At 38.7% G+C, this 13,296-nt stretch overlaps 1 protein-coding gene across 1 annotated transcript; it reads left to right on the top strand.

The window, feature by feature from the left end:
- The first annotated feature begins 991 nt into the window (after positions 1–991).
- On the top strand, positions 992–5,434 carry LOC104605902 (membrane-anchored ubiquitin-fold protein 3-like). Its single transcript, XM_010270852.3, has 3 exons — positions 992–1,840; positions 2,918–3,088; positions 4,514–5,434. Exons 1-3 carry the CDS (start codon positions 1,711–1,713, stop codon positions 4,564–4,566), a joined length of 354 nt encoding a protein of 117 aa, XP_010269154.1. The 5' UTR covers positions 992–1,710; the 3' UTR covers positions 4,567–5,434.
- The last annotated feature ends 7,862 nt before the right edge of the window (positions 5,435–13,296 follow it).

Here is a 13,296-nt window from a genome sequence, read left to right on the forward strand (position 1 = left end):
AAGAGGCGATCTTCTTTCTACTGAAATCACTTTATTATTTATATATATCAAAAAGAGTTAAAAAAATATAACTTTCAAATGGACAAACAACCTAAAAGTAAAAGGGGATGTAGCTTTCAAATCAATTTTTCCATCAAAAGTGAGACCGGATCTGCTCCTCACAGAGGACGCCTCACGCCGACCTCACATCGCACGTCTTACCATGCATTGGAAACATTTTCCATACTCATAAATTATTATTTACGAGAGATGTTCCCCATACACGGTGGATGTACCTGTGAGGAACAGATCCCGTTCCGTCGAAAGCATGGAGAGGAGCTTTTATGATACCAGCGGTCACCTCTTTTGTTTATGATATCAGTTGATTTATCTGTAAGCTTTTTCCAATATCATTTCTTTCATGTATCATAGTCGACCCCTTTCTTTTTTTGTATTATGGGCCTTGATGAAATTTTATGGTGGTATCAAAATGATCAATGGGTCTGGATGAGGGATAACAAACACAGAATTACAGATATCTGGTGATGGGCGAGTCACAACATTGACCAGTTGGCCAATGTCCCAATATACATTAATTATCGCCCAAGCAGCTCTCAAGATTAGCCAATTCTAATGCGCCAATGCATGCTTAATACTCCTCCATGTTTTGGACTTGGGAGGTCAGCACTCAGCAGAGGCCAGAGGGGAAGGAGAATTGAAGTGGAGTCCCCTTACCACCCGCGTGGCAATTAAAGTTTGAGACATGATGCGATCAGTCTGCAGTCTGCACCCACTTTTGTATAGCAACCTCTCCCCCAGTCTGCACTGTGGAAACTTCAGTCCATTGAGAATTGGTCCAAAGTCCATACTCATAATAAATAGCTAGAGCATGCGCATGCGCATGTATCTGGGTAGTCCACTCAGTTAGTCAACTTAACAAAATGGTCTCTTAACCCAAGTTGATTCAGTTTGCATATCTAATCCTAAAGACCTAAACCCGTCATCATTTATATGTAGATGAGTTCCATACTTCCATTCAATGTCTGGAGGAAGCTTCGTTAAGATAGTTGAATTCATGGAGTTGATACAGATTTTGTAGAGCATCGTGTATACAGCTATGAAGAAATGTCCTTTTTATGGTGCAAAATAAGATAAATAGGCGCGATTTAGTCATAATTTCGTAACCCAGAAAGACTAAAAAAGTGGAGTTTAATATAGGAGAAAATCTTAAACAGAAAACTGCCGTTTGGGTTGATTCCTTTTCCTACAGCTGTAAAAATAAAAATCTTCATTACTTAATGGCCTTGTGGATATATTTTGTTTGACGATGCTTTAATTGCTGACGAGCTTTGCTGGGTTTTCTCTGTAAAGATCGGAAAACTGGGTACTGAATGACAATATATTATCGGAAGGAGAGGCTTTGAAGATATTTCATACAAGGATTTTCAATAGAAATAGTTTTCTTATTCTTCATTTTCTAACAAAATTTTGCGAGGTTTATTTAGGAATTGAGTGATGCCAACCGCTAGAGCTCTGGTTCGACCTGGGTTCTATCTGGTTTGACAGTCAAGGTGAAAATGATGCAGCAAAAAGGCCTTCTAGTGAACTTCTTCTGAAAAGGATTCCTGATGGAAACTCTCTGAATATATATATCGTAGAACTTGGTTTTGGAGTGTGAGAACCATGGAAAACTGAAATTTCAAGGTGTTGTACTTCACAAGTGGCTATTCAATGGCTTCAGACGAATTGGTTGAGCTCAAATTGAGGCTTTGCAATGGCACTGACATTGGGCCCAACAAGTATAATCCTTCTACCACTGTAGGATCTCTGAAGGAAATTATACTTGCTCAATGGCCTCAAGGTTCGAGATGTTTTCTTCCACTCACTTCATATTATAGGTCCTGATTTAAATTACAACCCTCCGTTTGTTTATTGGAGAGTTACAGGGTTTGGTTCAAGGTTTCAGAACTTTCCATAGCTGAAATTAGGCATCTCGTGTTCATATCTTGGAAAGAATCTTAAGATGGAGTTCTTGTAAGCTGTGATCTTCTGCCTATAAGACAGTAGATGGTTGTTTACTTGTATTGTATAAATTAATTACTTCTCTTGGTGTTTTGCAACAAAAACAGATGTTTTTGTTTTCAGTTCTCTCTTACTTTTGATGGTCGCAACCATGTTCTTTTTTTGTTTCTTTTCTTAAACCTGTGTATGGTTACTAACTCCGTCTACCACCAATGGTTTGTCATTGACATCTATAGATTAAACATAAATATCAAATTCATCATCTAGAAACCAGACCAGTTGATCAATTATTCTGAATTTCCTTTACTGTTATTTAGTCAATAAGATGGGCTATAACCATCTGAATCAAATACTTGGTAACCAAACTTTTCTTGAACAGATTCTTGGAAAGTTAAGTTGCCAATGGGGTTTGCCATTTTAATTCGGCCGGTTGGAACTCTTGTGTTGACAATGCTCTAACTACCATAAACATGCATCAACCCGTCTCAAAATGTTTGGTCGCTTACACTGCTGGGTGTCTGCATAATACTGCTGTTTTCCACGTTCTAGTGCTTGATATGCTATCTAACCACAAAATTAACCGAGCAAAGTTGGTAGGTTCATTTGTGGAATAGGATTCAGGTGTCTGATCCTGATATTCAAGACAAGGCTTAGATGGTGATTATGATTCTAGATTTTAATCTATGTTTAGAAGGAATTTTGTTTCAGACTGTTTGGAGATGAAATTACACTGGTGAAAGCCGCAAATGAGGGAAGTAATCTTCATTTGTTATTATGTCAATTACACTTATCTGTTACTCATGTATAAATGAAGATTCTTGAACTGGTCGTGTGGTTTGTGACACTCATCTATTGTGTTTAGTTTTCCATTTACTTGGTCATTTCATACTCTAACCAAACTCTCTCTGTTTCATAGACAAAGCAAATGGGCCAAAGACAATAAATGATGTGAAGCTCATCAATGCAGGAAGGATACTGGAAAATAGCAAGACCCTTGCTGAGTCTAGGGTACCATTCAGTGGACTTCACGGTGGGATCATCACTATGCATGTTGTTGTGCAGACTCCCTTAACCAAGAAGAAAAATGGTACTTCACAAAATGCAATATGTTTTGTGTTGGCTTAGTTGCATGCATAACATGTGAGGAGACAGATCCACCATAAGAGATCTCCTGGTTTATCATCTGTTGGTGATTATAATACTTAATAAATAATAACCATTCAATCTATTTCATCCTCTTGGATTGCTTTAGCTGATCCAAAAAAAAAAATATGGTAAATTTTGATAAGATGTTCCACAGTTTGCATCTGATAATTGTCAAATCTTGGTATTTTTATTTCAAAATCCCCTGGGTTGAACCCATTTGATCCCTTTGTACAACAAGACTTATGCTCTGCTGTACAGTGACAGTACACAATACAGACTTCTACCAATTCTTATATAATATAATTAGAGTTCTATCCCTTTATTCCAGTTATATTTAATTTGAATATGTTTCTTTGGTTTATATGTAGTATCCTTTTTCTAATATGACTAGGTTTTTTCATAGTTCAATCTACATCATTTTCCCATCTTTTTTCCCCATCATAAAGTACTGGAAGAAAACATCTGATTATCAATTTATACTCACTCAGTTTGGCTTCACATATCAGAGAGGCAAGAAGAATGAAATTGGGAGGTTTAGCCTTGTTTAACATCATTTCACTATTTTGATACATCCTTTTAAGAATATCATTGTACATGTCATGAAACAAATCCTGTAACTGATCTTTTAGCCCTTTTTTGTCATTTGAATAAATGAGCAAAATTTGTTTCCTCATTGAGTTCCTCAAAAAGCTAAAATACATCATTCCTTAGGATCAAATAGGCTGTAAACGTTAAAAATTTACATGTTTCTTCTTTTCACTGATACTCCAAACCATATCCTGATTATTAAAACAAGTTCACTTGGTCAGTTGTTTGACTGACCTCTATTTGTCATCTCGGGAGGCAGACAGACGGAAAATAATCATTCATAGCAAATCAAATATTAGACACATCATGTTTGTCATCATCATCATCATCTGAAACTTGTGACATTTGCTGTAGAGACAACCATTTTCCATCATTCTAGAGAATCACTTGCCACCCTTCAATACTAGCAGGCAGATAATATGTTGGCAAATACACACACAAATTTGTGGAGATCAAATGGGGAATGGAAAGCAGATAGTACCACTGAATAAATACTAGTTGTTTCATGTTGCAGCATTGCAATGCATTTTGACTGTTAAAATTATTTTGTTATATTGGATGATTTTGGGTCATCCAATCTCAGCAATTAAGAATCAACATATCCAATAGAAGGGCCATCTAATACGTATTGGAAACAATATCACATACTAGTGGCATGAAACAGGTTCAAAAGATAAAAATAACTAGATACTTGGATATGCGCTCAAAACTGAAAGCCAGATGCAAAGTCCAACCTAAACTCTCTGTAATACTAACACGGTTTTTTTCTTTGGTACAGAGAGTCTGCTGGTCGATTCCCCAAAGAACAGGTGTTCATGCTCAATACTGTGACTGTTATTACCACGGCAAACTCGTCTTAAGTTGGTTCTTTTATGCATCTGCAGACGTTTCCAGTGGCCTAACTGCTGAGTAATGAGTAGGTGAAGTGGCTCTTCTGAGCATGGGAGAGGGAGATCTCTTTAAAGTTTAAAACTGTGCACAGCCTTGGCTATGAGCTTGTGGTTGCTTAAATTGTGCATGGTGTTCATTCACGTTTGAGATGGAAGTGGAATTTGTTTTATAGATTTAGAATCTAGCTAGGTCAATCAAATGATATCCGCAGAGGAGAATGACAACAAGACGGAATCAAAAGAAAAACATTGTTGGGTGGGGAATCGTTGCAACTTCTGAATACCCTTTAAATGATAGATGAATAAATGATAATTCCTTATTATAACTTTTGTGAGCACATCTATGTTACATTCAGATTATCTTACATGGTAAAAGAGTTAGATTGTAAGTTTTACTTTGCAGCCAGGGGATTGATTGATAGTACATTGTTTTCGGGTTCAACTATGCTATTGGAAAAACTTATAACCAATCAATGATAATCAATCAGTAGTATTCATCAAAATTCATGGGGGGATTTTGATTGGTCAAAGCTGTTTTGCCGGCATCATAGATTTATCCCATTGTTCTACACCGAGTATTATAGGCCCATGTATATTGTATGATTTTTTTTCTATGAAAATCTCACATCTCATTTTATGGAGACGGATTCTCTGAGTGCAATAGCTATTTAGGGGGCGTTCATTTTTTGGGTTTGGAGATGGGGGAAAGTTGATCAAAGGGATTTTGGTTCCCATTGATCAAGAATCATATGTTCTTTTTTCAGCTTTATGTGGGGATCAAGGAAAGTTTACTTTCTTGGGTATCAGTTACCCAGGAAAGTGATACCCATCTCCTAGTTGGATAAATAACTTTCCCACATAGGGGGAAAGTTGCCAACACTTGACTGGGACAAAAATGACTCTTTTAATAATGGATTTCTATGGTTAAAATGGTCATTGCCTTATTTACGTGAGAAATAAAAGAGCATGGGTAGATGCACTTACCTAGGTAAGTGTTTCCCAAGAAAAACTTACCCAAGTAATTGCATTTACCCAGGTAAGTAACTTACCAAAAAGCGAACAGGGCCACAGTGGATTGTGGAACCAATGATAACACCCCACATCAGTGAGAAAATATATAGGGCCTACAATGAGAAATAAATTTTATGGTGAAAATTCAGCTAATCCGATTTCCATTTTACGCGGCTGTAATACACATTAATTCACAATAGATTCCCCATTCATACACAAAAATTGCGTATTGTCTGATTCTGAACTTTGGTATTCTCTGAATATGAAAATATTTCAGAGTAAGTTTTAAGAATCTTCATTCTCCTTAAGAAGATCAAGCTTTGAGTATTTCGTTTTCCTAAATTTGCTGTTTTTCTATGTATAATCCACCCTAAAACCTGTTACGTATTGTATGATAAGGTATGATACATCGATGCTTATTTAAGTTGGATGCATTATGTACATTAATCTGTAATTACAAGCATGTTGACATACTGGCATGTTGCCTTTTAAAATTGTCTTTCCTAACAGTACTGGTATAATAATAATAAAGGGTAAAACCCTGAGTTTTTTAAATGGACTTAAAAGATACTTTTTTTACATTGGTTGTAGAAGTGTTGGGGAGACTAATTTTCAAAGCAGATTCTAGCGATTTAATAAGAGATTGGAGAGTTGGAAGAGAAAACATACCACTCACACACATACAATTTGCAGATGACACTGTAAAGAGACTGGGCCGAATGGGCCCTAACAGCTACTTGTGTGATATCCTTTATTTTTATCATTTATTTTATGTTGATGGACCTCACTTAATGGGCCTGTTATTTGTTCTTTTTTTATTTTTTTTCATGTAATTGCCAAGCTGGCCGCCCACTTAAGGGCATACTTGTCATCATTACTTTTTTAGAGATTAATAAAATAGGGTTAGAGGAGAATGGTGAATTATTTGACTTCTTCTCTTACCTCTTCTCTTCGACATACACAACTCTTGCACTATTATTCAGATCTGATTTGCACTATTAATTACTAATTTTAAACCTAATATTAGAAGATTGATTCACATCTTGGTATCAGAGCGGATTCAGTTCCTCTTTCTTTCTTTTTCTTCGTTCTTGTACACTCTAAAATCAAGAGAGTGTATGGAGAGATAGGTTCTCTATAGTATAGAGAATCACTTGCCTAGTTGGTAGAAGGGTTTGGAGATTTAAGTTCTGGCCGAATTTTGCCAAGAAGTGATGTTGTTTTGCTGTTGCCCGAAACCCTAGCCAACTAGAGATTTTCGAGGTTACTAGGAAAGGTGAAGCTTGGGTGTGGCGCTTTGTGCTTGGAAGGTGTCTTGTGACTGCTAAAGGAGGGCGGTTCAGGTTAAGAAGAGTTTGGGTCAGTCTAGTTGGTGCGGCACCATCTTCTCTCTTCCTCCCATCTGTTGGACGGAGCAAAACCCTAGTTTTTCAAGCACCCTATTTCTGGTTTGACTTCAAGTAAGTTTGCATAGTTAAAATTTCAGTTCTTTGATTTTCGTTTGATTAATGGAGACATACGAAAGTGAGTTCAAGCAGGTGCCAGTTTCTAGACCTGCTCCAGTAGATTCCGTTTTGACTGGTGTTACCATGATTAAGCTAGATGGGACGAACTATCTTGCCTGGGCACAGTCTATAAAAATTTATGTTTGTAGTAGAGGAAAACTCGGGTATCTCATAGGCAGTAAGGTGAAACCCGAAGAGACAGATCCTGAATTTGAGAGATGGATGCAAGAGAACTATACCGTTATAGGATGGTTAGTTAACTCTATGCAACCTCATATAAGCCAGCACTATCTCCGGATGTCGTCTGCTAAGGAGATATGGGACAGTGTAACTGAGACTTATTCACAGAAACTGAATGTAGCCCGAGCGTACAAATTGAAAAGTGATGTGAAGAACCTGAGACAGGGGGAGAATAGTGTAGCAATCTACTACTCTATACTAAAATCCCTATGGCAGGAAATTGATGTTATAGAAACTATGGTATGGGAGAGTAAAAAAGATGCTGAAATGTACAGAAAACTGGTAAAGAGAAATAGGGTGTTCGAGTTTCTCACTGGACTCAACCCTGAGTTTGATATTATCAGACAGAATATTTTGGCCAGAGATGAGGTTACTCTATCACAGGCATATGCCATGATAAGTAGTGAGGAAAGTAGACGACAAGTTCAGTTGCAAAGTCCACCTACATAACACTTTTCACATGCGGGAATGAAATCTAAGGAGCCTACTGAAAAGGGGGAGCAGGTGTGTGAATATTGCAAGAAACCACGGCATACCAAGGACACCTGCTGGAAACTTCACCCTGGACTACTCCCTGAGAGGTTTAAGAACAATCCTAAGAAGGGCAGTCAAGCGGGAAAACTCAAGACTGCTAATGCTGCTACAGTACCTGAAGGGGGAAATAAGGAGTGAGAAAACATCAACCATTGAGCAGTTGGCTACAATGAAATTAGACTTTGAGAAGTATGAGAGGCTCCTAAATCACCTGGAAGCTGTAGTTTCTTCAGCCCACCCTTCCAACAGTACATCCTCTTCATCGGCTTTTGCTCACTTAGGTACATATGCCTCAGCAAATCATGCTTCAGTTTCAGGTAATCATAAACTCCCTTGGATTATAGATTCCGGTGCATCAAACCATATGACCAGCCTATCTAACCTTTTTTGTTCATATCATCTCCTCTCTGGGAAAGAAAAATATCCCTTGCCGATGGGACACTTTCCCCCATCTTTGGTAAAGGAGATATAAAGACCTCTGACACCCTGTTCTTATCTTTTGTTCTCCATGTTCCTAAGCTTAACACAAACCTTTTATCTGTTAGTAGCTTAACAAAGTCCATGAACTGCAGCATAACATTCTTTCCCACTCATTGTGTTTTTCAGGACTTGCAGTCTCTGAGGACGATTGAGAGTGGCCATGAGGCGAACGGAATATACCTGCTGGACACACCAGATCAAGCCTTGGAACCACCTCATGGAGTTGCTTTAGAGTCAGTTGTATCAGAGTCTGTTAACAAAATTTTGTTATGTCATTTTCGGTTTGGTCATTTGTCTTTTTCCACTTTAAGTCATCTGTTCCCAGATATGTTTAAAGGAGTATCTTTATCTAGTCTTCATTGTGAGTCATGTAAGCTAGCAAAACATTGTAGACATTCCTATTCAATCAGTAATAAAAGATCTGTTTCTCCTTTCCATATTGTTCACTCTGATGTGTGGGGGGCCATATCGCATGCCAACCATGGGGGGCTACATGTATTTTATCATTTTTATTGATGATTATTCTCAATATACTTGGATTTATCTCATGAAATCCCGGGATGAAGTACCAATCATTGTGAAAATTTTTCATGAACTCATCCTCACCCAGTTTAATACCCATATCAAAATATTCCACTCTGACAATGATAAGGAGTATTTTGAGAAAACCCTCTCCACCTATCTTGAAACTTTTGGGGTTATTCATCAAAGTTATTGTTCCTACACTCCACAACAAAACGGGGTGGCGAAAAGAAAGAACAGACATGTGGTTGAGGTTGTCAGATCCCTTTTATTTGCATCCCATGTTCCTGTAAGGTTTTGGGGAGATGTTGTTCATACTGCTACCTACCTAATCAACCATATGCCCTCCAGGGTCCTTGGCTTTAAAACCCCCTTTAGTCTTCTCTTCCCGGATGAGGATCTCTTTTCTCTCCCTCTCTGTGTATTTAGGAGTACTTGTTATGTGCATATTCATAGTCACCAAAGACATAAATTTGAACCTAAGACTCATAAGTGTGTGTTTCTGGGATATGCATCTACACAAAAGGGTTATTGTTGTTTTGATCAGTTCGTGGCACTCGCTTTGTATCTCGGGATGTCACCTTTGCCGAGTTGACTCCTTTCTTTAGTATTCCTCCTGAAGGGGAGACATCTGATGAACCCTTTGCTATGTCTCTAGCTGTTCCTCTTCCCATCCCTTGTGAATCTGATCATGGGGTGTCCACCTCTTCCACTGGACCCATCCCTGATCCTCCTCTTGCTTCTGCTCCTACTCTCCAGAGGTGTTACCAAAGGCAGAGATTCAGACATATGCAGGTTGTTTCCACTCCTTCAGAAGAGCATCTTGCCACTCCCATAGTTCCTGAGGAAACAGGTTTGCCCTCTATCGACCCAGCTTCGACCGTCCCTGACCTTGACCTTCCTATTGCTCTTCGCAAGGGCAAACGGAAGTGTACAGCCCATTGCATCTCCAAACATTTATCTTACAACCTTCTCTCTCCTTCCTACTACTCCTTTCTTGCTTCTATTTCTTCACATGTGATACCCAGGTCTGTACCGGAAGCATTATCTCAACCTGAATGGAGGGATGCTATGATGACTGAACTTGAAGCATTATATAAGAACCATACCTGGGATATTGTGGACTTGCCGGAAGGAAGGGAACCAGTGGGGTGTAAATGGGTGTTTACCATTAAATATTACTCTGATGGCTAGGTTGGTTGCCAAGGGTTACACCCAAACGTATGACATTGACTATCTTGAGACCTTTGCTCCTGTAGCTAAGATAACTTCAATTAGGGTCTTGCTTTCTTTAGCAACTACCTTTGACTGATCCCTACACCAGTTTGATGTTAAAAATGCTTTTTTGAATGAAGATTTGCATGAAGAAGTCTATATGTCTCTACCTCCAGGGGTGTATGGGAAAGAAATGAAAGGCAAGGTGTGTAAACTACACAAATCCATTTATGGTCTCAAACAATCTCCTTGGGCTTGGTTTGAGAGATTTTGGGCTGCTCTTGTCTCCTTTGGCTACATTCAAACACAATCTGATCATACATTGTTCTTAAAGAGAAATAACACTCTGGTGACCTTCTTGATTGTTTATGTTGATGATATTGTGGTCACGGGTAATGACATTGAAGAGGCCAGTAAACTAAAAGAATTTCTCAACGCTAAATTTGAAATCAAAGACTTGGGAGATCTTCGGTATTTCTTGGGTATTGAAGTTGCTTGGTCTAATGATGGTATCTTCATATCTCAGCGCAAATATGTCCTTGATCTTCTTACTGAAACTGGTAAACTTGGAGCTAAGCCTATCTCCACTCCCATTGATCCTAATCATAAGCTTTCTGCCACAGATGGTGAACCTTTGTCTGATAAGGGAGTGTTTCAGAGACTGCTTGGGAGGTTGTTATACCTTTGCATGACTCAGCCAGATATTTCCTATGCAGTAAGTGTTATTAGTCAGTTTATGCATTCTCCTAGAGATACTCATCAAGCTGCTGCAGAAAGGGTTTTGTGCTACTTGAAAGGTACTCCAGGGAAATGTATTCTATTTGCTAAGCATGGTCACATGAAGCTGGAAGCCTTTACTGATGCAGATTGGGCAGGATGTATTGATGACAGAAGGTCCACCTCTGGTTATTGTGCTCTGGTTGCTGGGAATATTGTGTCTTGGAGAAGTAAGAAACAATCAGTAGTTGCTAGATCCTCAACTGAAGTAGAATACAAGGCAATGGCTCATGGTGTGTCAGAACTACTATGGCTACGATCCCTTCTAGAGGAATTGGGGGTGGACTACGAGAAACCAATGATGCTCTATTGTGACAACCAAGCTACTATCAACATTGCACATAATCCTGTTCAACATGACAGAACTAAGCACATTGAGGTTGATAGGCATTTCATAAGGGAAAGATTCTCTTCAAGAGAAGTTTGTTTGCCATTTATCACATTAGAAGAGCAACTGGCTAATATCTTGACCAAGGGAGTTCCCAAAGGGAAATTGACACACTATATAAGCAAGCTGGGCATGATTGACATATATGCTCAGCTTGAGGGGGAGTGTAAAGAGATTAGGCCGAGTGAGCCCTAACAGCTGCTTGCGTGATATCCTTTATTTTTATCTTTTATTTTATGTTGATGGGCCTCACTTAATGGGCCTGTTATTTGTTCTTTTTTTTTATTTTCTTTATGTAATTGCCAAGTTGGCCGCCCACTTAAGGGCATACTTGTCATCATTATTTTTTTAGAGATTAATAAAATATGGTTAGAGGAGAAGGGTGAATTATTCGACTTCTTCTTCTCTTACTTCTTCTTTTCGACATACACAGCTCTTGCACTATTATTCAGATCTGATTTGCACTATTAATTACTGATTTTAAACCTGATATTAGAAGACTGATTCACATCTGACACAATTCTGTTTTGTGAAGGAGGGGATATCAATAAGATTAGAAACCTGAAGCTCACTATACAACTTTTTGAGCAAATGTCAAACCTTAGAGTGAACTTTAAGAAAAGTTGTATAGTTGGAATTAATATAGGGGAAGGGGAGGTTAGTGAGTGTGCAGATATTTTGGGGTGTGTAGTATCTAATTGACCCTTAAACTACCTTGGTCTACCATTGGGAGATAATCCTCAGAAAAGTGATTTTCGGGCTTTTGTGGTGGAGAGGTTTGAAAAAAGACTTGCCAATTGGAAGAAAAATTATGTCTCTTGAAGGGAGAATCACTTTGATTAGGTCTATTCTTGCTAACCTTTCTGTCTATTTTTTATCAATCTTTAAGATTCCGGCTAAGATGGCTAGAAGGCTAGAAAAACTAATGAAAGACTTCCTTTGGGAGCCTAGGGAGGAGAAGGTCCATAGGGTAAGGTGGGAGGTGGTGTGTAGGAGCAAGGAGGGAGGCTTGGGAATTGGGAACATAAGAATTAGGAACTTAGCACTACTAGGGAAATGGTTGTGGAGATATACTTTGGAGAAAAAAAGATTGTGGGTTAAGATAGTGGGAAGTATTCATAGGCTGACAGACAATGGATGGGACTCTAGGATCCTAGCATGGGCTACAAGAGCATCTCCATGGAAAGCTATTCAAGCTATCTTGCCCTTGTTCTCCCCATGGATCAGGTATGATTTGCACTCAGGTAATCTTATTAATTTTTTGGAACATGTTTGTGAAGGGATGAGAGATCCATCGTATGCACGCCCAAATCTTGCGGAATAAGGTGGGCGAATTTCAAAAATTTCTCTCCCTTCAACTGGGAATCGCATTCCCTAAATTTAGATAAATCAAAATTTTCAAGGATCAATCTTGAACCATATATCGAACCAGATCTGAACAAAAGCAGTAGGAGAGGATTATACCTGATACGAAGAAATAATATCTCCCAACGAAGGTGTTCATGCCCAAGGAAGGATCCAAAGACTGCTCCTACTGAAGATGGTGCAGTGTAGGATGGAGCAGAATCAACAGTGTTCTCTCCAAGAACCTAATCCTTCGCAAGAAGTAGCAGGATGGCACGTGAGCACAACTTCCTATCAGTCCCTTCACAAGGAATTGATGTCAAGAACGAATCTTGATTTCTCCCACTAAACTGGAGATCGAACTGGCAGGTGAAGCGGCAAGAAAGAATTTCGCAGGGTTGCTTAATTCTTCCTTCTGTGATTTCAACTCTGAAGAGGATGTGAATATGTGTCTTCTAAAGGCTGTCGCCCCCTCCTTCTTTTGTAACCTTAAAGGGATCAGCTCCTAATCACATTAGGAATTGATGATCCAAATCATATTTGGATCAGACATCCCTTTAAGTGATAAGGGTAAACCCTTATCTTATCTGCAGATTGGATCAACCTTTTCCTAATCTCATTAGGAGGTTTCCAGATCACATTCAAATCTGGACTC

Source organism: Nelumbo nucifera, chromosome 1, assembly GCF_055504915.1.
Source record: "Nelumbo nucifera cultivar China Antique chromosome 1, China Antique-T2T, whole genome shotgun sequence".
NCBI classification, from domain to species: domain Eukaryota; kingdom Viridiplantae; phylum Streptophyta; class Magnoliopsida; order Proteales; family Nelumbonaceae; genus Nelumbo; species Nelumbo nucifera.

Coding starts and splice junctions, on each gene's coding strand:
- LOC104605902 (XM_010270852.3), top strand. CDS start 1,711: ATGGCTTCAGACGAATTGGTTGAGCTCAAATTGAGGCTTTGCAATGGC. Junction 1,841..2,917: donor ACTTGCTCAATGGCCTCAAG/GTTCGAGATGTT, acceptor TCTGTTTCATAG/ACAAAGCAAATGGGCCAAAG. Junction 3,089..4,513: donor CTTAACCAAGAAGAAAAATG/GTACTTCACAAA, acceptor TCTTTGGTACAG/AGAGTCTGCTGGTCGATTCC.